At 45.1% G+C, this 21773-nt stretch overlaps 1 protein-coding gene across 3 annotated transcripts; it reads right to left on the bottom strand.

Moving 5' to 3' along the window:
• Nucleotides 1-3625: 3625 nt before the first annotated feature.
• On the bottom strand, nt 3626-20054 carry tmem11 (transmembrane protein 11). Of its 3 annotated transcripts, XM_086000270.1 has the most exons (3): nt 19908-19985; nt 17756-17921; nt 3626-5878 (listed from the first exon to the last, which is right to left on the bottom strand). In XM_086000270.1, the coding sequence occupies exons 2-3, from the start codon at nt 17899-17901 to the stop codon at nt 5362-5364; spliced, it is 663 nt and encodes a 220-aa protein (XP_085856396.1). In that variant the 5' UTR covers nt 17902-17921; nt 19908-19985; the 3' UTR covers nt 3626-5361. The 3 variants fall into 3 exon arrangements, with proteins under 3 accessions (XP_085856396.1, XP_085856398.1, XP_085856397.1); XM_086000272.1 differs by lacking the exon at nt 17756-17921 and having other exon boundaries at nt 19908-20054; XM_086000271.1 differs by lacking the exons at nt 17756-17921; nt 19908-19985 and adding an exon at nt 19480-19500.
• Between the last annotated feature and the right edge of the window lie 1719 nt (nt 20055-21773).

Here is a 21773-nt window from a genome sequence, read left to right as displayed (position 1 = left end):
AAATTTTTATTTTTGTATTACTTTTCTTTTTCTGTACCTGATTTGACTCTTAATTCATCCTTCCCAGTCGTTCTTCTAATTCTTAAACCTCATGTGTCAATGAGATAGACGGTTGGTCTCATTGTTCACGGAGGTCCCACTTATTGGCCAAAACCACAATTTGAATTAAATTTGCACACGTTCAACGAAACCACTAAAGGTTACATCTCCAGCGTTATAAATTACTACCGCATTTCTTCCACGGGTGATGGAGAAGTAAGGGAGTGTCGATGAATCAGACTGGGATTATATTGAGGAATTGCTGTGGAGAGACAGCTCCTGTCTTACCAGTTTGTCCATCACATCTGCAAAGTGAAACTTTTTTTCAACATCAGATGCTCAGTAGCAATGTTCCCTTTAAGCTGTCCGGCGCTCTGCAGCGTAGCCGGCTCATAAAAAAACGCGTATGGGCAGTATTTTGAATGGGCCGCGCACCCAAAAAAATGAAAGGGAACATTGCTCCGTAGACCCATCTCACCTGAGCTGTGATCTCAGCCCATAATAGCCCTCTTCACATAATTAAAAGTTATGGTAAAGGGCTGATGTCTTCGTCAAAACTATTTGGCCAATTTAGGTCTACAAACAGGAGGGGATTTATGTAACTACAACAAATCTCACCACTTGCTGGTGATCTGATGCCAAAAATAACAGCTCTCCCACCCACAACAAAAGATCTTTGTCAAACGTTTTATGAAGATAAGGCCTCAGTGAGCTTACCCAGCGAGTAGCTGATCTGTACAGATTTGATCCTTTGGCCCCGGTTTGTGCTGAGTTAGCCAATCTCTAGCAGAGCAGTGCTTGGGACCTCTGCAGCCCTGGGTTACGAGGGGGGTGGGGGAAACCTACTCCCCATTCAGTGTGCCTGTGTGGGTGACATGATCAGGGGCTGATGTGATGCTTTCGCTCCTTTCCCCCAGTTGAATTGCTGTCAAAGTTCACATCTAAATTATGCACATTTGACAATTAGTAGGAGGGGGAGATTTTAAAACCCTCCTATGAACTATAGACCAACATTAGACAACTACAAGTCTACCACAATCTACTCAAACACCTCTGACATTTAAACACAATCGTCAATTAGGAGCTTTGCACCTCTGCAATTCTTTAAAGTACTTGTAACTCTATGGTATGTTCATTAATGCTACATAGACAAGTGGCAACAGAACCACTAATCACTTAGAATGGTTGCTTTACAAGTTAACAAACTTCCAATATATTGGTTGGACTTGTACTCTGCTCAACTCCCCAATTCACCTGGTGAATTACATTATAGATCAGGGTGTCCAACCTTCATTCTCTCTTCCTCCCCCCCCCCACCCGCTGACAACCTGACCCTTGAAGCTCGTCCTATGCGGGCCTGGAGCTTTGGAAAGGGCTGTTCCATTTTAAAGCACAGTGGATAAATTAATAGTAACATGAAAATGTGGTGTCCCCTCTTCACCCCCAAAAAGGTACATACCTATATGGCCTACAAAGACGAAAGCTGAGCCACCCCTGGTATAGATAAGCTTGCTGTCGGATAATTTAACAGTGCATTTGTAACTTGAAAGACATCTCGGGATTCCGATGTCAATAACCTTCTCATGGTTTAAATAAACGGAATCCTGGTGTGTTGCTGCCCTGTAAATCCTACATGGAACCCTTGTAACACCAACACCATCTTATTTCCATGCTAGAGGACCCTTAGCTTTCACCATGGATTTCCCACCCACATCTTCACTGTGTACTGAATCTCAAAAACAGTGCTCATATTGCAAGGGGACAAAAAAAAACAAATTTGCCTTTTAGCAGCAACGCATTTGGTTTGCTCACTAACATGTTTATTTATAGTATGCAGTTCAAACCATTTAACACTAAGAAATGAAACAGTTTTAACAAGCACGCCTAATCAATCTACTAATTTGGCAGATGCACACCTTAACAGAATAGCAAAGTAGAAAAATGTCAGAACATAGGAAAGAATACTGAACCTGTCCAAGGAGAACAGTCATCTCTTACTTTGTTTTTGGGGGTGGGGCTGAAGGGACTATGCATCATTTTCACCATGATGGCACATGCAAACTATACAACGATGTGCTTCAATGCAACTTCCATCATTGTGTCCCATAGTTGTAAATAAAACAGGCATCTGTCAAAAGCTTTTTTCCAAAAAGACATTGGCCCCTTGAATGAGCAACTGGTTCAAAAAAATTAATATACTGCTAAGTTTTGTTCATAAAAGTTGCCGTGTAAACTGTTTTCCAAAAAAAGAAACACCTGTGTATGAAAATATTTATGGGAAATGTTCAGCAATTGATGGGGAACACTGGCAATTGACAGGATGCAGACAACGCCAATATACACTGACCTTTACTTCGGTCAGTGGCACTTCGAATACTACATTTTAGTGTCAATGCTACTACAGTGGCAGCTGCACAATACCGCTTCCACTGCCCTACAAATATTCAATATGCACTTTGCATATTGTTCGACATATGAAAGTCTAAAAGCTGATGATGCTGCAACATGTGGAAAATGTGCAGCATTTCGAGTATCATTTCAAGCTGTAATGGCTCCGGGTGACCAAGTTACCATGACTGTCGGGGGCGGGGGAAGAGGGGAACTTACCTGGCAAATAATGAAACTGACTCAAGATTTAAGGGAAGCATATTCTACTGAATGGTGATATCTGTCGCCTCTCTTATTTTAGATTTCATACAAAGCCAATCAGATTGAAAGGTCAGAGTTTCAGGTTCAAAGGTGAAAAGTCTCCTTAAAGCAACATTTCTGCATGCCACGCTTAGAGATAAACAGGAATTGCAATAAAGTATATTTTTCATAACAGGAAGTATAGAGGAAAAAAAAAAGGGCGGTGATTGCGGAGTCAGAGTATATTCAAGGCGGAGATCGATAGATTTTTCGACTAGGGAAATCAAGGGATATGGGGATCGGGCGGGAAAGTGGAGTTGAGGTCGAAGATCAGCCATGATCTTATTGAATGGCGGAGCAGGCTCGAAGGGCCGACTCCTGCTCCTAATTCTTATGTTCTTATGAAAGTCAGCCTTGGACAAGCACTTTATACAGAACTCCATGTAAAGTGAATTATAAAGAGCCATGCCTGAATGGGAAGTGTTCTTGACAACACTGAATTATGTCACGGAGTAAATTTTCATGGAGAGAGGTAGAGAGGGGTGATGCAGGGAGAGAGAGGCTAGAGAGGGGAGAGAGTGAGAAGGGGAGAAAGGGGGGGGGCAGAGAGGATGAGGAAATAGGATGAGAATGAATACCACAAATGTTCGGAGTATTGCTGCACAGAACACGAACAGGGCAACAATCAGAATTCCATGACAATTCTGTAGAACATGCTTCTCCTTTAATCTCACTTGAAGTGTCTAAATAGAAAATGCTTTTCATTTGGTCGCATCAACTGAAGTGTGTCAGTGTCATCAAACATCGCAGACTGCATTTGGCAAATGCTTCAAGAAACCTTTTAACTTGTTTGTTGGGAAACCACAGACTAAGCAAGAGAGAAAATGCCGCTCGGCATATCCTACTGCTTTCCAGAGTGGATGGGAATTTACCCCAGTACAAAAAGGTCAAACACAAATCGTTTTTCAAGTATTTACCAAGAAAGTTAGTGTCAGCCACCATCAAATATATCAATAGCTCAGGGTTTCACATTACGGCCCACAAACCTCACCGTCTGGGGGTGAATGTTAGCCAGGTCACTGTAACATCATTTAGCACTTCCAGCACCATTTCTTCTCATTCTTTATTGGATTGTCTAAGAATGTCCAAGATACACGTATCTATAAAGTTGTCAAAAAAATTACTTTTTCTTAAAATATAATTTGCATAACGTGCCCAACAATCTTTATGCCTGGCGCGTGCCATGTTTAATCAGACACACGTCTTTGCCCCGCTGTACACACGAAGTTCATCACTGCATCGTATAAATACCATTCCCACAACGCAAGCCAAGGAAAAGAAATGCAAGCTTGTTTACGTTGCCCTGTAATCCTAAAGTATTAGTACAACCTGAACCCACAATCCGGGGGCTCCTCCAATCCTCCATGTTGTGACTTCAGAACTTTATGTTGCTTTCCATGTAATGCTACCATGAGGAATGAAAACAATATCAAACATGCAGTAAATACTGAGTCAGGCTGGAAATGTCACCAAAGTCAAGATTAGGCATCTTGGTGAAATTGAGTGTCCAAAATGTTCCCTTTTATTGCCAAATAATAAAAAAAAAGGTCTGCACATTACAGCAACAGCTTGTTTGCAGGGAAACTAGAACCAGGCGATGTATACTACAGGCCAAATTCTAATTTCAAAGCTGTCTTGGCTCTGGTTTGGAACTCAAGCGACGAGTGACACCATATTGGAGCATTGCTTTAATACAACTCCAACACAACTCGGTGCACACTTACTACAACAGAAGTGGCCACAACAGAGCTTGGATTTTTGTTCATGAAAGCAAGAGACCACTATATTAAAATAAAAAGCACTGTGGATGAACCTACGTTACTGATCAAATTAAAATCCCATCGTTGAGCATTTGGGTGCTGCACCTTTCTCACTGGCCTTTTAAACCTCAGCGCTCCTGACTACATCGCAGTGAGCTGTAGTTTAAAAAAGCCAAATGACAGGTTAATGCACATTAAATTCAGACACACCAAGTCATTATCTGGCTTGCAAATGAATTTCATTCTATTGCCTTTAATGTGAGTTTCAATTGGAAACTGACTTGCTAGTTTCACTATTGAGGTAATAACTGAAAGTCAGGTTACATGAATTCACCGAGTGCTGCAGCCTAGATAAATTTGAAGATCACATTTTACATTTCATGTGCAATAATGTTTCTGAATTGCAGCAATATCTGTTGGTAAGACCCCACCAAAAGCCATCGCTGAAATTTTGAAAATATACGCATTCAGCTCTGAACATATACCTCGGACCCTGGTGGGACTTCTGTGCTGTAAAATGTTACGATTACAACTCAAAATACTCCACGCCGGCCAGATAATGCTGCTCTTGGAAATGTGCAGAATATGAAAGTAATTGGGAGGGTCATTTGCCTGCTCATCACCTGAAGTGTCTCAGTAGTTCTGCATATATTGAATTTCTTATACAAATGTCAGGTGTATACTGTGGTCTTTTATAAGAGGATCAAGATCATGGGGATGGGCAAGAACTAGTACGTGGACTGGAAACCTCCGTGCACAAGGGGAGGTACTTCTGAAAATCGATTTGAGACCTTGTTCCTGCCGTCTCCACTGACCACAACTTGTCGTATGCAACAGTACTATTAGGTGGATACAACTGCTCCATTTGTCCCAATCATACGATACACATCTCGCAGATTTTCTTAACGCAGTACATCAAGGCTGCCAATGCTATTGTGTTGTGGAGTCTTTTCCTGTGAATGTCATCTTTTCTAACCAGAACCACGGGCGTGGACGAAGTGAGTGTGTTCAGGGGTAACCGGGAGAGTTTGCAGGTGTCGTACTCCACTTGGTACTTGCAGCAGGGGTCGAACTGCCACGAAATGCCGTAGAGAGCTGCGCAGGCCACACTGATGGCCCCGATAGGCAGGGTTACGTAACGGGTGTATTCCGGAGCCAGTGCTAATGGGGTCAACAGGCAGGCCGATCCCGCGATGACGGATGTTTTATGTAAGCAATTCCCGACTGTGATCCAGCGTGCCGTCTCGTCCCCGATTCGGGTTGGCTCGATAATAATATACTTGTACTGGGTCTCCAGCGCCTGCTCCAGCTCATATTCAAATTGCTCCTGTGCGTTCTCCCCATTGTAGATTTCACGGACAATATAGCAGTCTGTCGAATTCAGCGGCCCCCTGCACAAGATAAAAGGAAAGGCAACAGAAACATGTAAGATGAGAAATGATGGAGACAAGAGAATCTCTAACAATCTTGGGCATCCATGGCAACTCTTGGGGCCATCAGCTGAGAAGCAGCTGTAACGAAATTGAAGTACATCATTTCCCCCCACGCTTCAGCTTAAAGAAGGCAGTAAAATGGGACGCATTTGTTGTGGCAATTTCAGTTCAGGTCACAGATTTTTCTTTTTAAAGCTAGCTATTTATAATTTTTGCAATCAAAAAAATAGACAGTGATTAATATGATCTGGTCATTATCACGTTGCCGTTTGTGGGAGCTTGCTGTGTGCAAGTTGGCTGCTGCGTTTCCTACATTACAACAGCGACTACACTTCAAAAGTACCTCATTGGTTGTAAAGCGCTTTGGGACGTCCTGAGGTTTTGAAAGTCGCTATTGAAATGCAAGTCTTTCTTACTCTGAGGAGAACCAAGTAGGTATGCAGCTCAGAGAATCGTCAGTACAGAATCACAAGCACCATGAGAATTAACATCCTGCACTTACATTGTCGGTGTTGTGAGATCAAACAGCCCCTCGATAAAACCTTAACTGAAATCATCTGAACTGCAGGTTATTTCCTCGCAATACCATCAATAACAACTTGTGTTTATGTAGCGCCTTTAACATAGTAAAGCGTCCCAAGGAGCTTCACAGGAGCGTTGTCAAACAAAATTTGACACCGAGCCACATGAGGAGATATTAGGGCAGAGCTTGGTCAAAGAGGTAGGTTTTAAGGAGCGTCTTGAAGGAGGGAAAAAAAGGTGGAGAGGTTTAGGGAGGGAATTCCAGAGCTTAGGACCTCGGCAGCTGAAGGCATGGCCTCTCATGGTGGAGCAATTAAAATCGGGGATGCTCGAGGCGCCAGAATTGGAGGAGCGCAGATCATCAAAAACCACAGTGTAATAAAACTGCCATTGTAGAATCCCCACCATAAGATGTAATACTTGGACAGGATTAGATATTGAAACTTTCATGAATAAACAAGATACACATGATGCTTTGTGAATATACAGTAAACTCTTGTTTAAATGGCACTTAGCCATCCGGAATTCTTTAATAACCGGCAAAATAGATAACCAGTAATCTTGCCGAATCCATCCATTTTTCATTTTTCCGAGGCTGAGTTTCCCACGGTGGCCGAGTTAGTCCGTGGCTTTTATTTTTTGTGTTAAAAATTGCCTACCTCTGTGTTATCTGGAATTTTGCATCAACCGGCACCATCCCGGTCCCGTAGGTGCCGGATACAAAATAGTTTACTGCACTCGCACTTCAATTCAAAAATAAAGCTGGGAAAACAAGTTTTGAATGACTTTCACCACCTCATATCTACAAATATATCTGACATTTCAAATATTCTCACATCCCTGCTTATGCACATACTTACAAGATTTTCACTTGTGCAGATCAAATCAACACTAGTAATGTCAAGCATGGGGTTTAAAAGCCTGGAGCAGGAAGGGAAGATGCAGGCAGAGAAGCAGTTCCACAGTTTTGAGGTCCTGGAGAGAGTGACTCAATCTGAGGAGTTTTGTTTTCAACCCAGCGAGGAGGAAGAGCAAGGGATAGGGCAGCGAGGGAGAACAAAAAAAGTTAGGATGAGCTTCAAGAGAAATGTTTTTAATCTTAGCTGGTTCCTTGGGACACAGGAAGCCAGTGGCGCTTGGATATCCGCCATCAAGGCCCAGATCTTCCTTCAGCTTAATGTCTGGAAAAACTGAAGCCATCCTCTTCGGCTCCTGCAAATACCTACGTGCCTCTGGCCGTGACTCCATGAATTTCCCCAGCTGCCACCTTGGGCTTAACCCCAGAAGTTAGGGGGGGATCGTGGCAAAGTCCTTAACCCCAAGTTCCTCCATCACACATGATCTGTCACCAAGGCAGTTTTCTTTCACTTCAACATTACCTACCTGCGCCGCTACACCCGATCCCACTGCCAAAAACCGAAACCATGCTTTTATCGGGACTTCTCCAACATTCTACAGTTCATTAATTACAAACCGCCCAGAATGCCGCCATCTGGTGACCTCAGCTGCACTCTCAAGATCATTGTCCTGAACAGGCTCCAGGTCAGTCTCCGAGGGCACACTCTGGTCCTCCAACACTACCTCACTTTGCTCTGCTTCACAGCGCCTGCTCCTTCAGCCACTTTGTCACCCACCCTTTGGAGCTCCCTGCATCAGCATTTGACACGCTACCACCCTGCCTGGCTATAAAAACCTCAACATCCTCCTCTTTGACCATACTTTTGGCCACTCCTGACCCTCTTTTATTCCCACCCCCCAGGTTCTGTGTCCACTCACTATCACTGTCCTACAAAAAAAACTCCAAAAATGTCTTCGAGCTTAATAAGTGCTTTTGTTGTTGAAAGCAAAAGGCAAAAAAAAGTGTCCAAGTTCACAAAGCTTATCCCCCGACTCCACAAGGCAAAAAAAAAAACAGGCTCCAGGAGAACACGCTTATCCACGAGGCAAAACTAACAGACTCACACATTCCCCAGTGTCCTTCTGCCTTGGGAACTAAAGGACTATAGGGCAACCATACTTACCACAACCACCAGGAACCATGGCCCAGAGGGCAACTCAGCAGAAACATACAGCATCATCTGGCTAACGGTGGGCAGCAGGTTTCGTGCCAAGTTCCTAAAAGCTGCTCTAGGTCAAGGCTTTAGGGGAGGGGGAAGAGAGAGGCGAAGAGGAAGGACAACGGTCTTGGAGCAAAGTACCAGGAATAGTGACATGCCCAAGGGCTGCCCTTCTAAGCTGTGACATCTAACCAATAGGCTAAGTACTTTATAGGACATGAAGGAATGCCTATCGTTCTCCATTTTAAATATTTTACCAATTCTACCCAATCATGTCACTTTTAAAAACTTCATCACATCTCTCCTGAGCCTATGTTTCTCTTAAGTAAGATTTCACTCAAAGTACCTCTGACAATGGTAGCGCACTGGATTATTTGCTCAGTTTCTGCTATGGGGCTCAAACTGATAACCCTTTGATCCAGAGACAAGGGGATACTACCAACAGAGTCCAAATGCCCCTAAAAATAAACTACTTAAAATTTGCATTTTTATTAGCAATTTAAGAGTTAGGCCAGGGAAACTGGCAAGAGCTGATGTGTTAATACTGTTCAATTTCCTCTCACTTCTGACAATGGGCAACAAGGAGCTGCTAGATGGAAACCTTCTCTAGAGCATTCAAGGGCTGCAGCAAAGGTAGATCAAGATGCAGCAATTGAGACACCAAAAGGATCGGTGGGTTGTGTTCATCTGTATGGTTGCACAATTACATAAAAACAATCCTACGCTGTTATTCTGTTAGCTAAAGTATTTGATCAATCAGGGGTGAAAAGGAATCCTCTGGCTAGTGCCAATGACCGACAAATTGCGCTCCCCAGCAAACCTATGAGGGCATTGTCTAACTCTGAAGAGAGCACTATACCAAGCTGGCATCTCACCCAGCAGGCTGGAGTAAGGATCCATTTGCAAAGAGGTTGTAAAAGCTGGGATGTGCTTTATAGATAGATGGCCTTAATAAACAGTTTGAGAGAAGGCAGTGGCCTCCACACTGCATCACCTGAATAATGGTAGAGCAACAGGCATTGACTGGATTCATGCTAAGTTCCCAACATCTGCTCTAGACAGAGCAGGGCGAAGCTCTTGGCGATCCGAGCCAGGAACCAACAACTGGCCTTGGAGCTGCCGTTCTTAGGTGATAAGATTCGGTTCGATGCATGTATACACTAAGTATTCCAGTTGCAGTTTCGAACCATGAGTGAGCCCAAAACCTTCAAGGAATTCTTGCCAGTATCAGTGGCTCTTCAGACAGTTCTTTGGATGGTCAGGGCACACGTCAGCTGTTTCAAAGGTCTGCAAAGTGATCAGAAAGGAACAGGCTGGATTTCACTCTCGTGGGGAATGTGCAGGGAAGTTCATAAATGGTATGGGGAAACCCACGTATATTGCTTCCATTGAAAAGGCTTTCAACCTAGTGACTCTTGCAGCTTTCATGAAGAAGCTTTAAGTTATGCGAGTACGTGGCCAAATCTTGGATTTGTACAAGGGCGTGAGAAACTGTATGAACCTCTCCCTCTCAAGTGTGAGCAATGTTCCAACTGCTGATTCATATCAGTACCCAGGGTACTGGGGAATGCCAAATTCAACAGGATGCAGTCTCATGGGAACTCGCTGAGAGAGCAAAAGGACTTTGCTCTCATTGAAGAGATGTGAAACACCAAATTCCCAATGCAAGCAAAGTTTGCAAAAGACATGTATTCCGACAGTTCTCCTGTATGGCAAGATGTGCAAGATGAATTGGAGGGAGGGTTCTGGCCTGCACTGAACACCTTGGAAGGGCAGTCAGCCTCACTGGAAAGCACATCTCTTTCCCAAAGCACCCCACATGAGCACCCGGATTAAACGAGTTGATGAGTCAGCATGGTATACAGCACCGCATCTGGGCATCCAGATAATCAAGAGAGCTGGCACATCGTAACCTGCCCGGTGTAGGTCCTTCCACCACACAGAAGGCAGATGTCTGCTGTATAGTTGACGTGGAAACTCAGACTTGGGATGACAGATTCTGGAAGGAGTTACGTGGCGGTCCGGTCCGATATGAGAACCGATGCTCATATACTGGGCTCAATGCCTAAAATGATTGGGTTGTGGAGAGACAACGCATTTATATAGTGCCTTTAACGTAGTAAAACGTCCCAACCCAAGTCGCTTCACAGGAGCGTTATCAAACAAAATTTGACACTGAGCCACATAAGGAGATATTAAGACAGATGACCAAAAACTTGGTCAAAGGAGTAGGTTTTAATGAGCGTCTTAAAGGAGAAAGAGGGAGAGACATGGAGAGCTTTAGGGAGGGAATTTCAGAGCTGAAGGCACGGCCGCCAATGGGGGAATGATTCAAATCGGGAATGTGCAGGTGGCCAGAATTGGAGGAGCGCGGTTATCTCAGAGGGTTGTAGGTCTGGAGGAAGTTACAGAGACAGGGAGGGGCGAGGCCATGGAAAGATTTGAAAACAAGGATGAGAATTTTAAAATCAAGCGTTGCTTAACCAGGAGCCAATGTAGGTCTGCGAGCACAGGGGCGAAGGGTGAACGGGACTTGGTGCGAGTTAGGACACAGGCAGCAGGGGTTTTGGATGAGCTTAAGTTTATGGAGGGTGAAAGATGAGAGGCCAGCCAGGAGTGCGGTGGAACAGTCAAGTCTAGAGGTAACAAAGGCATGGATGAGGGTTTTAGCAGCGGATAAGCTAAGGCAGGGGCAGAGCAGGACAATGTTACTGAGGTGGAAGTAGACGGTCTTAGTGATGGCAAGCAGCTGCTGCTAAAGTTCTGCACCTTCAACTGGTGGAACACCATTCCATGGGGTACAGTGTGCGTTCATGCTGTAGTCAGGAATGATGGTGGCAATGCAACCACATTTTACGAGTTGTGCTGCTCACCATGTCATTCATGAGCAGCCGCTAGTACCAACCATCCATCTAGCAATGACCCAAACCCAGTCAATCCTCTGTGGCAGACTTGGTAATCCAATGCTCGCGTCAGTACACGAGGGCACTGCTGGCGACGGAGCCACTAATGGGACCTAGAACGGTAGGCCTGTCACTTGGGACTGGGGTTCTTCGCCCTCTGCTCCAGGTAACCCTGCAAACCAATGCTCCAACAGGAATGATGGTCCTGGCCAGACTAGCAGCAGTGAAACTTACCAGTGCTCTGTTCTGGCAAGCTAAGCAGTTTGAGTTAGTTATTAAGCAGTTTTAGTTTGTCAAACTCCGGTAGAATCAGTTTCCATACTTTCCCCCTCACAAAAGCTTAAGATTCTGGCAACCTACACATAAAAGTTCTAGACTTAGGTAAGCGAGGTGTATCTCTAAGGGGAGAGAGCATGTACTCCATACTGGAGTAGTCATAATTACCGAATCATACCTTACAACCAATGTCCCAGGCACCACCATCACATCCCTGGGTATGTCCTGTCCCACCGGCAGGACAGGCCCACCAGAGGTGGTGGCACCGTGGTATACAGTCGAGAGGGAGTAGCCCTGGGAGTCCTCAACATTGACTCCGGACCCCATGAGGTCTCATGGCATCAAGTCAAACATGGGCAAGGAAACCTCCTGCTGATTACCACCTACCGCCCTCCCTCAGCTGATGAATCAGTACTCCTTCATATTGAACACCAATTGGAAGAAGCACTGAGAGTAGCAAGGGCACAGAATGTCCTCTGGGTGGGGGACTTCAATGTCCGTCACCAAGAGTGGCTCGGTAGCACCACAACTGACCGAGCTGGCCGAGTCCTGAAGGACATAGCTGCCAGTCTGGGACTGCGACAGGTGGTGAGGGAACCAACAAGAGGGGAAAAACCTACTTGATCTCGTCCTCACCAATCTACCTGTTGCAGATGCATCTGTCCATGACAGCATTGGTGGAAGTGACCACCGCACAGTCCTTGTGGAGACGAAGTCCCGTCTTCATGTTGAGGATACCCTCCACCGTGTTGTGTGGCACTACCACCATGCTAAATGGAACAGATTTTGAACAGATCTGGCAACTCAAAACTGGGCATCCATGAGGCACTGTGGGCCATCAGCAGCAGCAGAATTGTATTCAACCACAATCTGTAACCTCATGGCCCGGCATATCCCTCACTCTATCATTACCATCAAGCCGGGAGATCAACCCTGGTTTAACGAAGAGTGCAGGAGAGCATGCCGGGAACAGCACCAGGCATACCGAAAAATGAGGTGTCAACCTGGTGAGGCTACAACACAGGACTACTTGCATGCCAAACAACGGAAGCAACATGCGATAGACAAAGCTAAGCGATCTCACAACCATCGGATCAAATCAAAGCTCTGCAGTCCTGCCACATCCAGTCGTGAGTGGTGGTGGACAATTAAACAGTTAACAGGAGGAGGAGGCTCCAAAAATATCCCCATCCTTAATGATGGTGGAGCCCAGCACGTGAGTGCAAAAGACAAGGCTGAAGCATTTGCAACTATCTTCAGCCAGAAGTGCCGAGTGGATGATCCATCTCGGCCTCCTCCGGAGGTCCCCAGCATCACAGATGCCAGTCTTCAGCCCATTCAATTCACTCCACGTGATGTCAAGAAACGGCTGAAGACACTGGATACTGCAAAGGCTATAGGCCCTGACAACATTCCGGCAATAGTACTGAAGACTTGTGCTCCAGAACTAGCTGCACCCCTAGCCAAGCTGTTCCAGTACAGCTACAACACTGGCATCTACCCGGCAATGTGGAAAATTGCCCAAGTATGTCCTGTCTACAAAATGCAGGACAAATCCGACCCGGCCAATTACCGTCCCATCAGTCTACTCTCAATCATCAGCAAAGTGATGGAAGGTGTCGTCGACAGTGCTATCAAGCAGCACTTACTCTGCAATAACCTGCTAACTGACGCCCAGTTTGGGTTCCGCCAGGGCCACTCAGCTCCTGACCTCATTACAGCCTTGGTCCAAACATGGACAAAAGAGGTGAGGTGAGAGTGACTGCCCTTGACATCAAGGCAGCATTTGATCGAGTGTGGCATCAAGGAGCCCTAGCAAAACTGAAGTCAATGGGAATCAAGGGGAAAACTCTCCATTGGTTGGAATCATACCTAGCACAAAGGAAGTTGGCTGTGGTTGTTGGAGGTCATTCATCTCAATCACATGACATCACTGCAGGAGTTCCTCAGGGCAGTGTCCTAGGCCCAACCATCTTCAGCTGTTTCATCAATGACCTTCCCTCCATCATAAGGTCAGAAGTGGGGATGTTCGCTGATGATTGCACACTGTTCAGCACCATTCGAGACTCGTCAGATACTGACGCAGTCCGTGTCCATATGCAGCAAGACCTGGACAACATTCAGACTTGGGCTGACAAGTGGCAAGTAACATTCGCACCACACAAGTGCCAGGCAATGACCATCTCCAACAAGCGAGACTCTAACCATCCCCCCCTTAACATTCAATGGCATTACCATCGCTGAATCCCCCATTATCAACATCCTGAGGGTTACCATTGATCAGAAACTGAACTGGACCAGCCATATAAATACTGTGGCTACAAGAGCAGGCCAGAGGCTGGGAATTCTGCGGCGAGTGTCTCACCTCCTGACTCCCCAAAGCCTTTCCACCATCTACAAGGCACAAGTCAGGAGTGTGATGGAATACTCTCCACTTGCCTGGATGAGTGCAGCTCCAACAACACTCAAGAAGCTCGACATCATTCAGGATAAAGCAGCCCGCTTGATTGGCACTCCATCCACCACCTTCAACATTCACTCCCTCCACCACCGGCGCACTGTGGCTGCAGTGTGTACCATCTACAAGATGCACTGCAGCAACTCACCAAAGCTCCTTCAACAGCACCTTCCAAACCCGTGACCTCTACCACTTAGAAGGACAAGGGCAGCAGACGCATGGGACCATCACCACCTACAAGTTCCCCTCCAAGCCACACACCATCCTGACTTGGACCTGTATCGCCGTTCCTTCACTGTCGCTGGGCCAAAATCCTGGAACTCCCTTCCTAACAGCATTGTGGGTGTACCTACACCATATGGACTGCAGCGGTTCAAGAAGGCGGCTCACCACCATCTTCTCAAGGGCAATTAGGGATGGGCACTAAATGCAGGCCTAGCCAGCGACATCCACATCCCATCAATGAATATAAAAAAAAGTATGGATTTTGCAGCAGCTGGTTTTGGAGACTTAAAGATGGTGATGGGTCTCTGTACAGCAGATACCTGACTGACCAAAAAGAGAACTCTGCACTTATCTGATAACTTCTATGAAATGTGCAATTATATTTGTAGACAAATTGTTCCTATGCAATTTTAATATTTATTTGGGATACAGTTGCTGCACTGCCACAGAATCAATAGGATTCGTGATTCTTTAAGTGGCAAGCTTCAGACCTAGATCACACATTACCTGAGGTATTACCACTGCCGTATCACAGACAGTGCCAAACTCTACAAGGATGTTCGAGTCTTTAGGTGTTTCCAAACCCCCTTTTCTTAAACTTTCTCTCCCTCACACGCTGCATGTGCCCCCTTAAATTTTCATGAAATTTATCTGATCTTACCTCCCCTTCTTTTGTTTCTTCAGCTTTTCATCCAATTTGTCGTCACATACTCACTCCTGTGACCTCAAAAAATCCGAAGAAATGCTTACCTCCCTTACAAATCAATATAACCCTAATCACGACTTGCAAAGTGGACCATTGCCATTCACCAAGCTTTCTCATATAGAAAACAGTTCTTGGAAAATACAAAGCTGAAACCCACATTTAACATAGAAACTGAAATCGGCCATTTAGCCATCCAACCAGCTCCATGAAAGGAAAAATAAAGGCTCAAAATAAAATCAGTGCAGGAGTCAGAGTAGGGCAAACTTAATGCATCCCATTGCTGGCCCAACAGGATAATCAAGAACAGGGAATGGTTTGTAGCACAAGTAGATTTAGAGGTGAACACCTCAGTCACAACTTGTCTCATTATAGTTGGTACAGATGGCTTCAGAGTAAGATAAGATTGCAGAAACTTACTGAAAGAAATACAGAAATCAGAACTAAACCATGCATGCTAGACAATAACTATTTTTGAACGCTTTGTCATGAGAAGTAGTTACAAATTTTACCTCAACATCCAACTACTACTGCCCACATTTCCATGGCATACTGAGCTCAATCAGGAAATTTTCTGCGTTAACATGCAAGCCTATAGCCCTTGCACAGTATACAAGCACCACACCTCATATTACAGGTTTCCAAGAAGGGGGCAAGCATCTTATCTTCAGCTGGAAAGGCTAATTGACCCAAAAATGCTCCCAAGTTAGTTAATGCCGTATCCTGAACATACTTGGAACTATGGCTCCCCATCCACCACCTTAAACATTCACTCCCTCCACCACCAGTGCACCATGGCTGCAGTGTGTACCATCTACAAGATGCACTGCAGCAATTTGCCAAGGCTTCTTCGGCAGCACCTCCCAAACTCACGACCTCTACCACCTAGAAGGACAAGGGCAGCAGGTGCATGGAAACATCACCAACTCCAAGCTCCCCTCCAAGTCACGCACATCCGGACTTGGAAATATATCGCCGTTCCTTCATCGTCGCTGGGTCAAAATCCTGGAACTCCCTACCTAACAGCACTGTGGGAGCGCCTTCACCACACGGACTGCAGCGGTTCAAGACGGCAGCGCACCACCACCTTCTCAAGGGCAATTAAGGATGGACAATAAATGTTGGCCTTGCCAGCGACGCCCACATCCAGTGAATGAATAAAAAATAAGAAACCCTTGATCAAAAGGGCAAGAATGTTTTTAGACTAACAATTTGTACGCTGAAGTCTTTGCAATAAATATAAAATTACTAGGCGTTTAGATATATGGGATAGGTGAACTTTAAAAGTCAAGGTATCTTTGCTATCTGTTGAAGAGGTCCCTCAAAACAAAAAGTGAATATATATCTGCAGCAGTTCAAACGGTTTAGGTGCACTACATAGGGTAGCAACAGTAGGGTTTGAAAGGGTTATTATGCTCCCAAGTTCTTTGCATGGGCTATTTCGTACTCTCCAGGTAAAGAACATTTTCTTTTACAAATAAACTAAAAACGTAGTATTGTTGGCCAGAAGATTCTTTAAGTCAGGTTTCACACACAGAAACACAGACTGCAGCAATTTAAGAAACTAGAAAGAATGGGACATAAACAAGTTTACTCAGCTCATGTGTTGCCTAGTATTTTTCAGGACGGGTCATTCTGCCATGATGAGCTGCAGCACAATTGATACATAGACAGAGAGTAACTGGTCACTTCACTGTGAAATGCTTAAATTTACGTAGAGCAGCAATGTGTTGATAAGCAGAATACTATCATATCCACTGCACGTCAACACTGAATGACTCGGCAAACATGCTGCTTGCCAAACTTAAGCTGCCATACACACACACACACATACATACATGCGTGAATGCCAAGTTATAGGTGCATGACCGTACAATCTTCCCTGCTGAAAAACAACAGTATTGACCAAAACAAGCAGCTCCAGCTTCAGGAGAAATCATTTTAATTTAAAGTATTAAGATTTAACCTTTAAGTTAAAGTGACTGAAGTGTAAAAGACCCTGGAATAAAAAGCAGTGGCTGCAATACAACGGTGCGGGGTGGGGGGGGGGAAAAGAGGGGGCCAGCAGACCCAGGATCCATTACACACTGATTAGTTAATCAATTATGGCAAGAACCCAGAAGATACAAGCTCGCGCAAAGAAGGGAACCACAGTTGATTGGTCCGAGCGCTACTGCTGACTCTGCATCACTGTGGGTTGCACAGAAGGTCATTCAGCCACCATGTCTGTACTGAGTATTACAAAATACGAACCAGTGAATACTGACAATGAGTATTTTACTGTCCACTCCACAGCGATAGTATGCGGAGAAGAGACATCGTTCGGCTGATTTAATCTCAGTCCTGATATCTTACTGCGAGGCATGAAACTGTCCAAGTTTTCTGTCGTCCTAAGCCACTTAGGAGCACACAATGGAGTCTTGTGGGCCACATCTAAAGTTTCCCATTGATTTGTTTATATCTCAAGCTGCTCACAGTAAAATCTGGATGCCCTGGTTTAGGAATTATCCACCAATGAGATAATTGCACTAAAAATAGCCCTTTCCAAATATCCAGCTTCACCAAATTCAAATGGAGCAAACCAGCTAGCAAGAAATACAAGTGTAAATAGAAAAGGTATAGTCGCTTGCATTTGCAGGTCGCATATGTTCCATATAGTATGGAAACCTGTTAGTGTGTTGATATATTCACCAAAATAATTTTAACACAGCACTTCCAGTGTGAACGTTAGCATTCTTTTTGGATGAGACATCTGGCCCCTCAAGTAGATGTAAAAGGTCCCATGGCACTATTTCGAAGAAGAGCAGGGGTGTTCTCACCGGTGTCCTGGCCAACATTTATCCCTCAATCAACATCACTAAAAAACAGATGATCTGGTCATTTATCATATTGCTGTTTGTGGGAGCTTGCTGTGCACAAATTGGCTGCTGTGTTTCCTACATTACAACAGTGACTACACTTCAAAAAATACTTCACTGGCTGTAAAGCACTTTGGGACGTCCTGACTTCATGAAAGGTGCTGCATAAATGAAAGTCTGTCTTTCTTTTTGAATATTGTAGTAGGACTATAACTTACCATTCTCCTTACAGAATATCTATGAGACACAATTTTTAGTTGTTTAAAGTAAAAAAAATTAAAATTCCTAGAATTTTATTTCCACTTTTCATTTTTAAAATGGATTGAGGCAAGAAAACAATTGAAATATTGCCAGTGAAAATGGGAGGAAATTCTTGTTGCCAAAATACTCAGCAACTTCTGCAGATTTATTCTGTTAATTTTCTTTATGGTCATGAACTTCCAATTTTTTTTCCTAATTGAATTTCAGTCATATAAATTAATGTCAGATATGGAGAGATGAGAGAAATGCTACAGATCAAATAACAATTTCTAAATGCAGCGGAATGATGTCAAGAACCAAAATCTAAGATTTATAAATAGTGCATTTGAGGAACTTGCAATTTACAACACCTTTAATGTTGTAAACTCCCCAATGTACTTAACAGTGGCTAATAGTTTTCATGCAACACCACAGATCTGCCTTCAGTGTTTAAAAGAGAGGGGTTCTTTTTAAAGAGGGCATCTCACCAAAGATGTAATTTCAAAAAATCAGATGTGTGTGATTCCAATCTAGGTTTTGTTTGATTTGTTTTTTGTGTGTGATGAAACAATTGAGTACTGGTGACATTTAGGCACCTGGTTTGAAGGCATGACTGAGCCTAACCTTGCAGGAGAATGAAATTAAATGGAGACGGCTTCAGCGCTGACTGGATGTGTTAATTTTGAGCTGTCACACCGTTGAGCTAAAAACTAACACTACCAATCTCACCAATTCTTGCCGATTAAATTGAAATATACACAAGAAAATGTTCCTTTTTTTGCAATTCTTCCTGACTCTTTGACTTAACAATTGGTACAGATGCCAAGATATCCTCTTTTAATAATAAAAGAACACTAATTCACATTCCTATGATATAAATAGAACGTATAGTATGTGATATTGTACCTATTTATATCTCACCGATAGGAGGTTTACCTACACATCACCCTCTTGAAATAAGACACTACACACTGGTCCATTCTACTTCGGATCAATTCCTTACCGGGCAATAAAAAAGAGGTCAGCGACACTTTTAAGTCTCATTGTCTTTAACAATTGCTCCCCTCTCTCTTGTTTGAGCCACAAGGACATACATAAGCTCTGCCTCCCACCTCAGGGCCAAACCTTGACAGCAGCAGCAGCTTGATGGATTCACAAAGCAGTGCAAGCACAGAAAAAGGAGGCCACTCGGCCCGTCGAGTCGGCGCTGGCTCTTTCCCCAAGAGCAATCCCAATTTTGGCGGCCAATCTAGGCCTGGGGGATAAGGTGATGTGAAGTATTTTTTTTGCCTCCAGTGACTACACTTCAAAAAGTACCTCATTGGCGGCGAAGCGCTTTGGGACGTCCTGAGGTGGCGAAAGGCGCTGGAGAAACACAAGTTCTTTCTTTCTTTCTTTCACTCCGACCCACAGCTACTCCTAAAACTAAATCCCTTTGGTGGCTCCAGAAGAGCGGAGGGTGAAGAGCTCCCAGTTTAATCAGGAGGGGGAAGGGCCCATTTTGAAGATTAAAAACTCCCCCCCGACCCGCTGCCTTGCCTGAGGTAGGCCGGTAAATGTGGAGCTTCGCTTAGCTTCACCCTCCTCGATTTAACAACACAGCCCGCCATCGCTCGCTCGCATCTGACGGCAACCTCGCCACAAATAAGGCGCCAAGGCCTTCGCTCCCGTCCCCGTCTGAAATTTTTTTTCCTCGCTCTCATTTAAACAAAAAAAGTAGGCTCGAGGTTGGCGCGGACACTGACCTTTCCCTAGTCCCCGTGACACCGCGCCTCCTTCCCCAAGCCGCCATCTTGACGAGCGTCCAGGGAAGGAATTTTTTTTCTTCCCTCCTCCTCCTCCCGCAGCCGCCGCTGGGCCGGGTCAGGCCGCGCCGCGCACCGCCCACTGGGAGTTGTAGTCTCCTGCCGCACGGCGGCGCCCAGCCCGCGCTGGCCAAAAGACTACATCTCCCACAATGCACCGCACACGCCGGACGCCCAATCAGAGGCAAGGACACCACTAAGGGTCGCTGTTTGTACGCTTCTGTGGGGGGGTGGGTTTGGTTGCTGAAGGGACGGTGTCGCTGTAGAGCGCGATATTCGATTTAGAAACATAGAAGATAGGAGCAGGAGTAGGCCATTCGGCCCCTCGAGCCTGCTCCGCCATTCAATCATGGCTGATCATCCAAATTCAGTACCCTGTCCCTGCTGAATCCTGACGAACTGTATCACAGTATGGTATGGCAGCTGTAGCTACTATGACCGGAAAGCCCTGCAGCGAGTAGTCAAAACTGCCCAACGCATTACCGGCACCCGGCTACCGACCATAGAGCACATATACCAGAAACGCTGTTTACGGAGGTCACGGACCATCATCAAAGACCCTACCCACCCCAGCCACAGTCTGTTCGCCCTCCTGCCATCTGGGAGACGCTACAGATGCATTTGCACCCGAACGACCAGATTTAGGAACAGCTTCTTTCCCAGGGCTGTCATCCTACTGAACTCCACAAATAAACTCTAAAGCCTGCACATCTGCCAATGCACTTTATTATGGTTATGTTTATGTTAATGTATTACAAGCCAAATGAATGTTGAATGTTTAAATGTCTTAATCTAAATGTACACTCTCGGGAGCCACAAGCCTACATTTCGTTGTACTGCACTTGTGCACTAACAATGACAATAAAGTTGATTATGATTATGATTCTCTCCATATCCCTTGATCCCTTTAGCCTTAAGAAATATATCCAACTCCTTCTTGAATATATTTAATGAATTGGCCTCTACTGCCTTCTGTGGTAGAGAATTCCACTGCTGACTCTTATCTCAGGCAGTTGCCCATTTGCCTGTTAAGCACACACACACAGCCAATAAAAACTGTAACTTAACAAAGAAAACTAAAAGGAAACTTACCAAATTAAATTAAAATACTATTCCTCGGGGTGACGGTGCCCACCGGTCGCGGAAGGCCTCGAGCGTGCCGGCGGACACCTTGTGCTCCATTTCCAGGGACACCCAGGCACGAACGTAGCTGCGGAAGAGGCAGGCAGTCGGGCCGAACGACCCCCTCGACCAACCCGCTGCCTGGATCTGTTTATGGCCACCTTGGCCAGGCCCAGGAGCAGTGCCATGAGGTCTTCCGGCTTGCCCGCTCTGCCCCGCACCAGGTGACCAAAGATCAGGAGTGTGGGGCTAAGGTGCAACCAAAAATCGAGGAGCAGCCCCTTCAAGTAATGGAAGAGGGGCTCGATGCCACTGCTGGTACAGCAATACCTGCAGGCTAATTACTAAGGAGTGCGGTGGAGATAGTGGGGCTTCTCTATGCTGCTGTATGCCTTTTGATTTGTTAATGTGATTGTGTCGATCAACACCATTAAAAGCTGAGCTGTTTAGAAACATGACTGAGGGCCATGTTGATAGGTGCATATACGAATTATGGTTCCTGTGCCAACAGGGCCATGCCAAGGGTTGCAGCCTGTGAGGGATGGACATAGAAATATATTGTAAAGTGAATATATTGTGGAGGTTTGATTGGTTTATCTTTGTGAGGCAAGGAGAAACTTTGCAAAAACTCCCCTGGGAAGGGGTTATGTTAACTCAGTTGGTGGCACGCTCACCTCTGAATCA

The sequence above is a fragment of the Somniosus microcephalus genome, chromosome 11 (genome assembly GCF_052327205.1).
Source record: "Somniosus microcephalus isolate GS21.2 chromosome 11, FLI_Smic_1.0, whole genome shotgun sequence".
NCBI classification, from domain to species: Eukaryota; Metazoa; Chordata; class Chondrichthyes; order Squaliformes; family Somniosidae; genus Somniosus; species Somniosus microcephalus.
Note: the sequence above shows the minus strand (reverse complement) of the source record. Positions and strands in the feature narration are given on the sequence as shown.

Coding starts and splice junctions, on each gene's coding strand:
- tmem11 (XM_086000270.1), bottom strand. CDS start 17,901: ATGTTGGCCAGGACACCGGTGAGAACACCCCTGCTCTTCTTCGAAATA. Junction 5,879..17,755: donor GCTGTGTTAAAATTATTTTG/GTGAATATATCA, acceptor TATCTTGTGCAG/GGGGCCGCTGAATTCGACAG.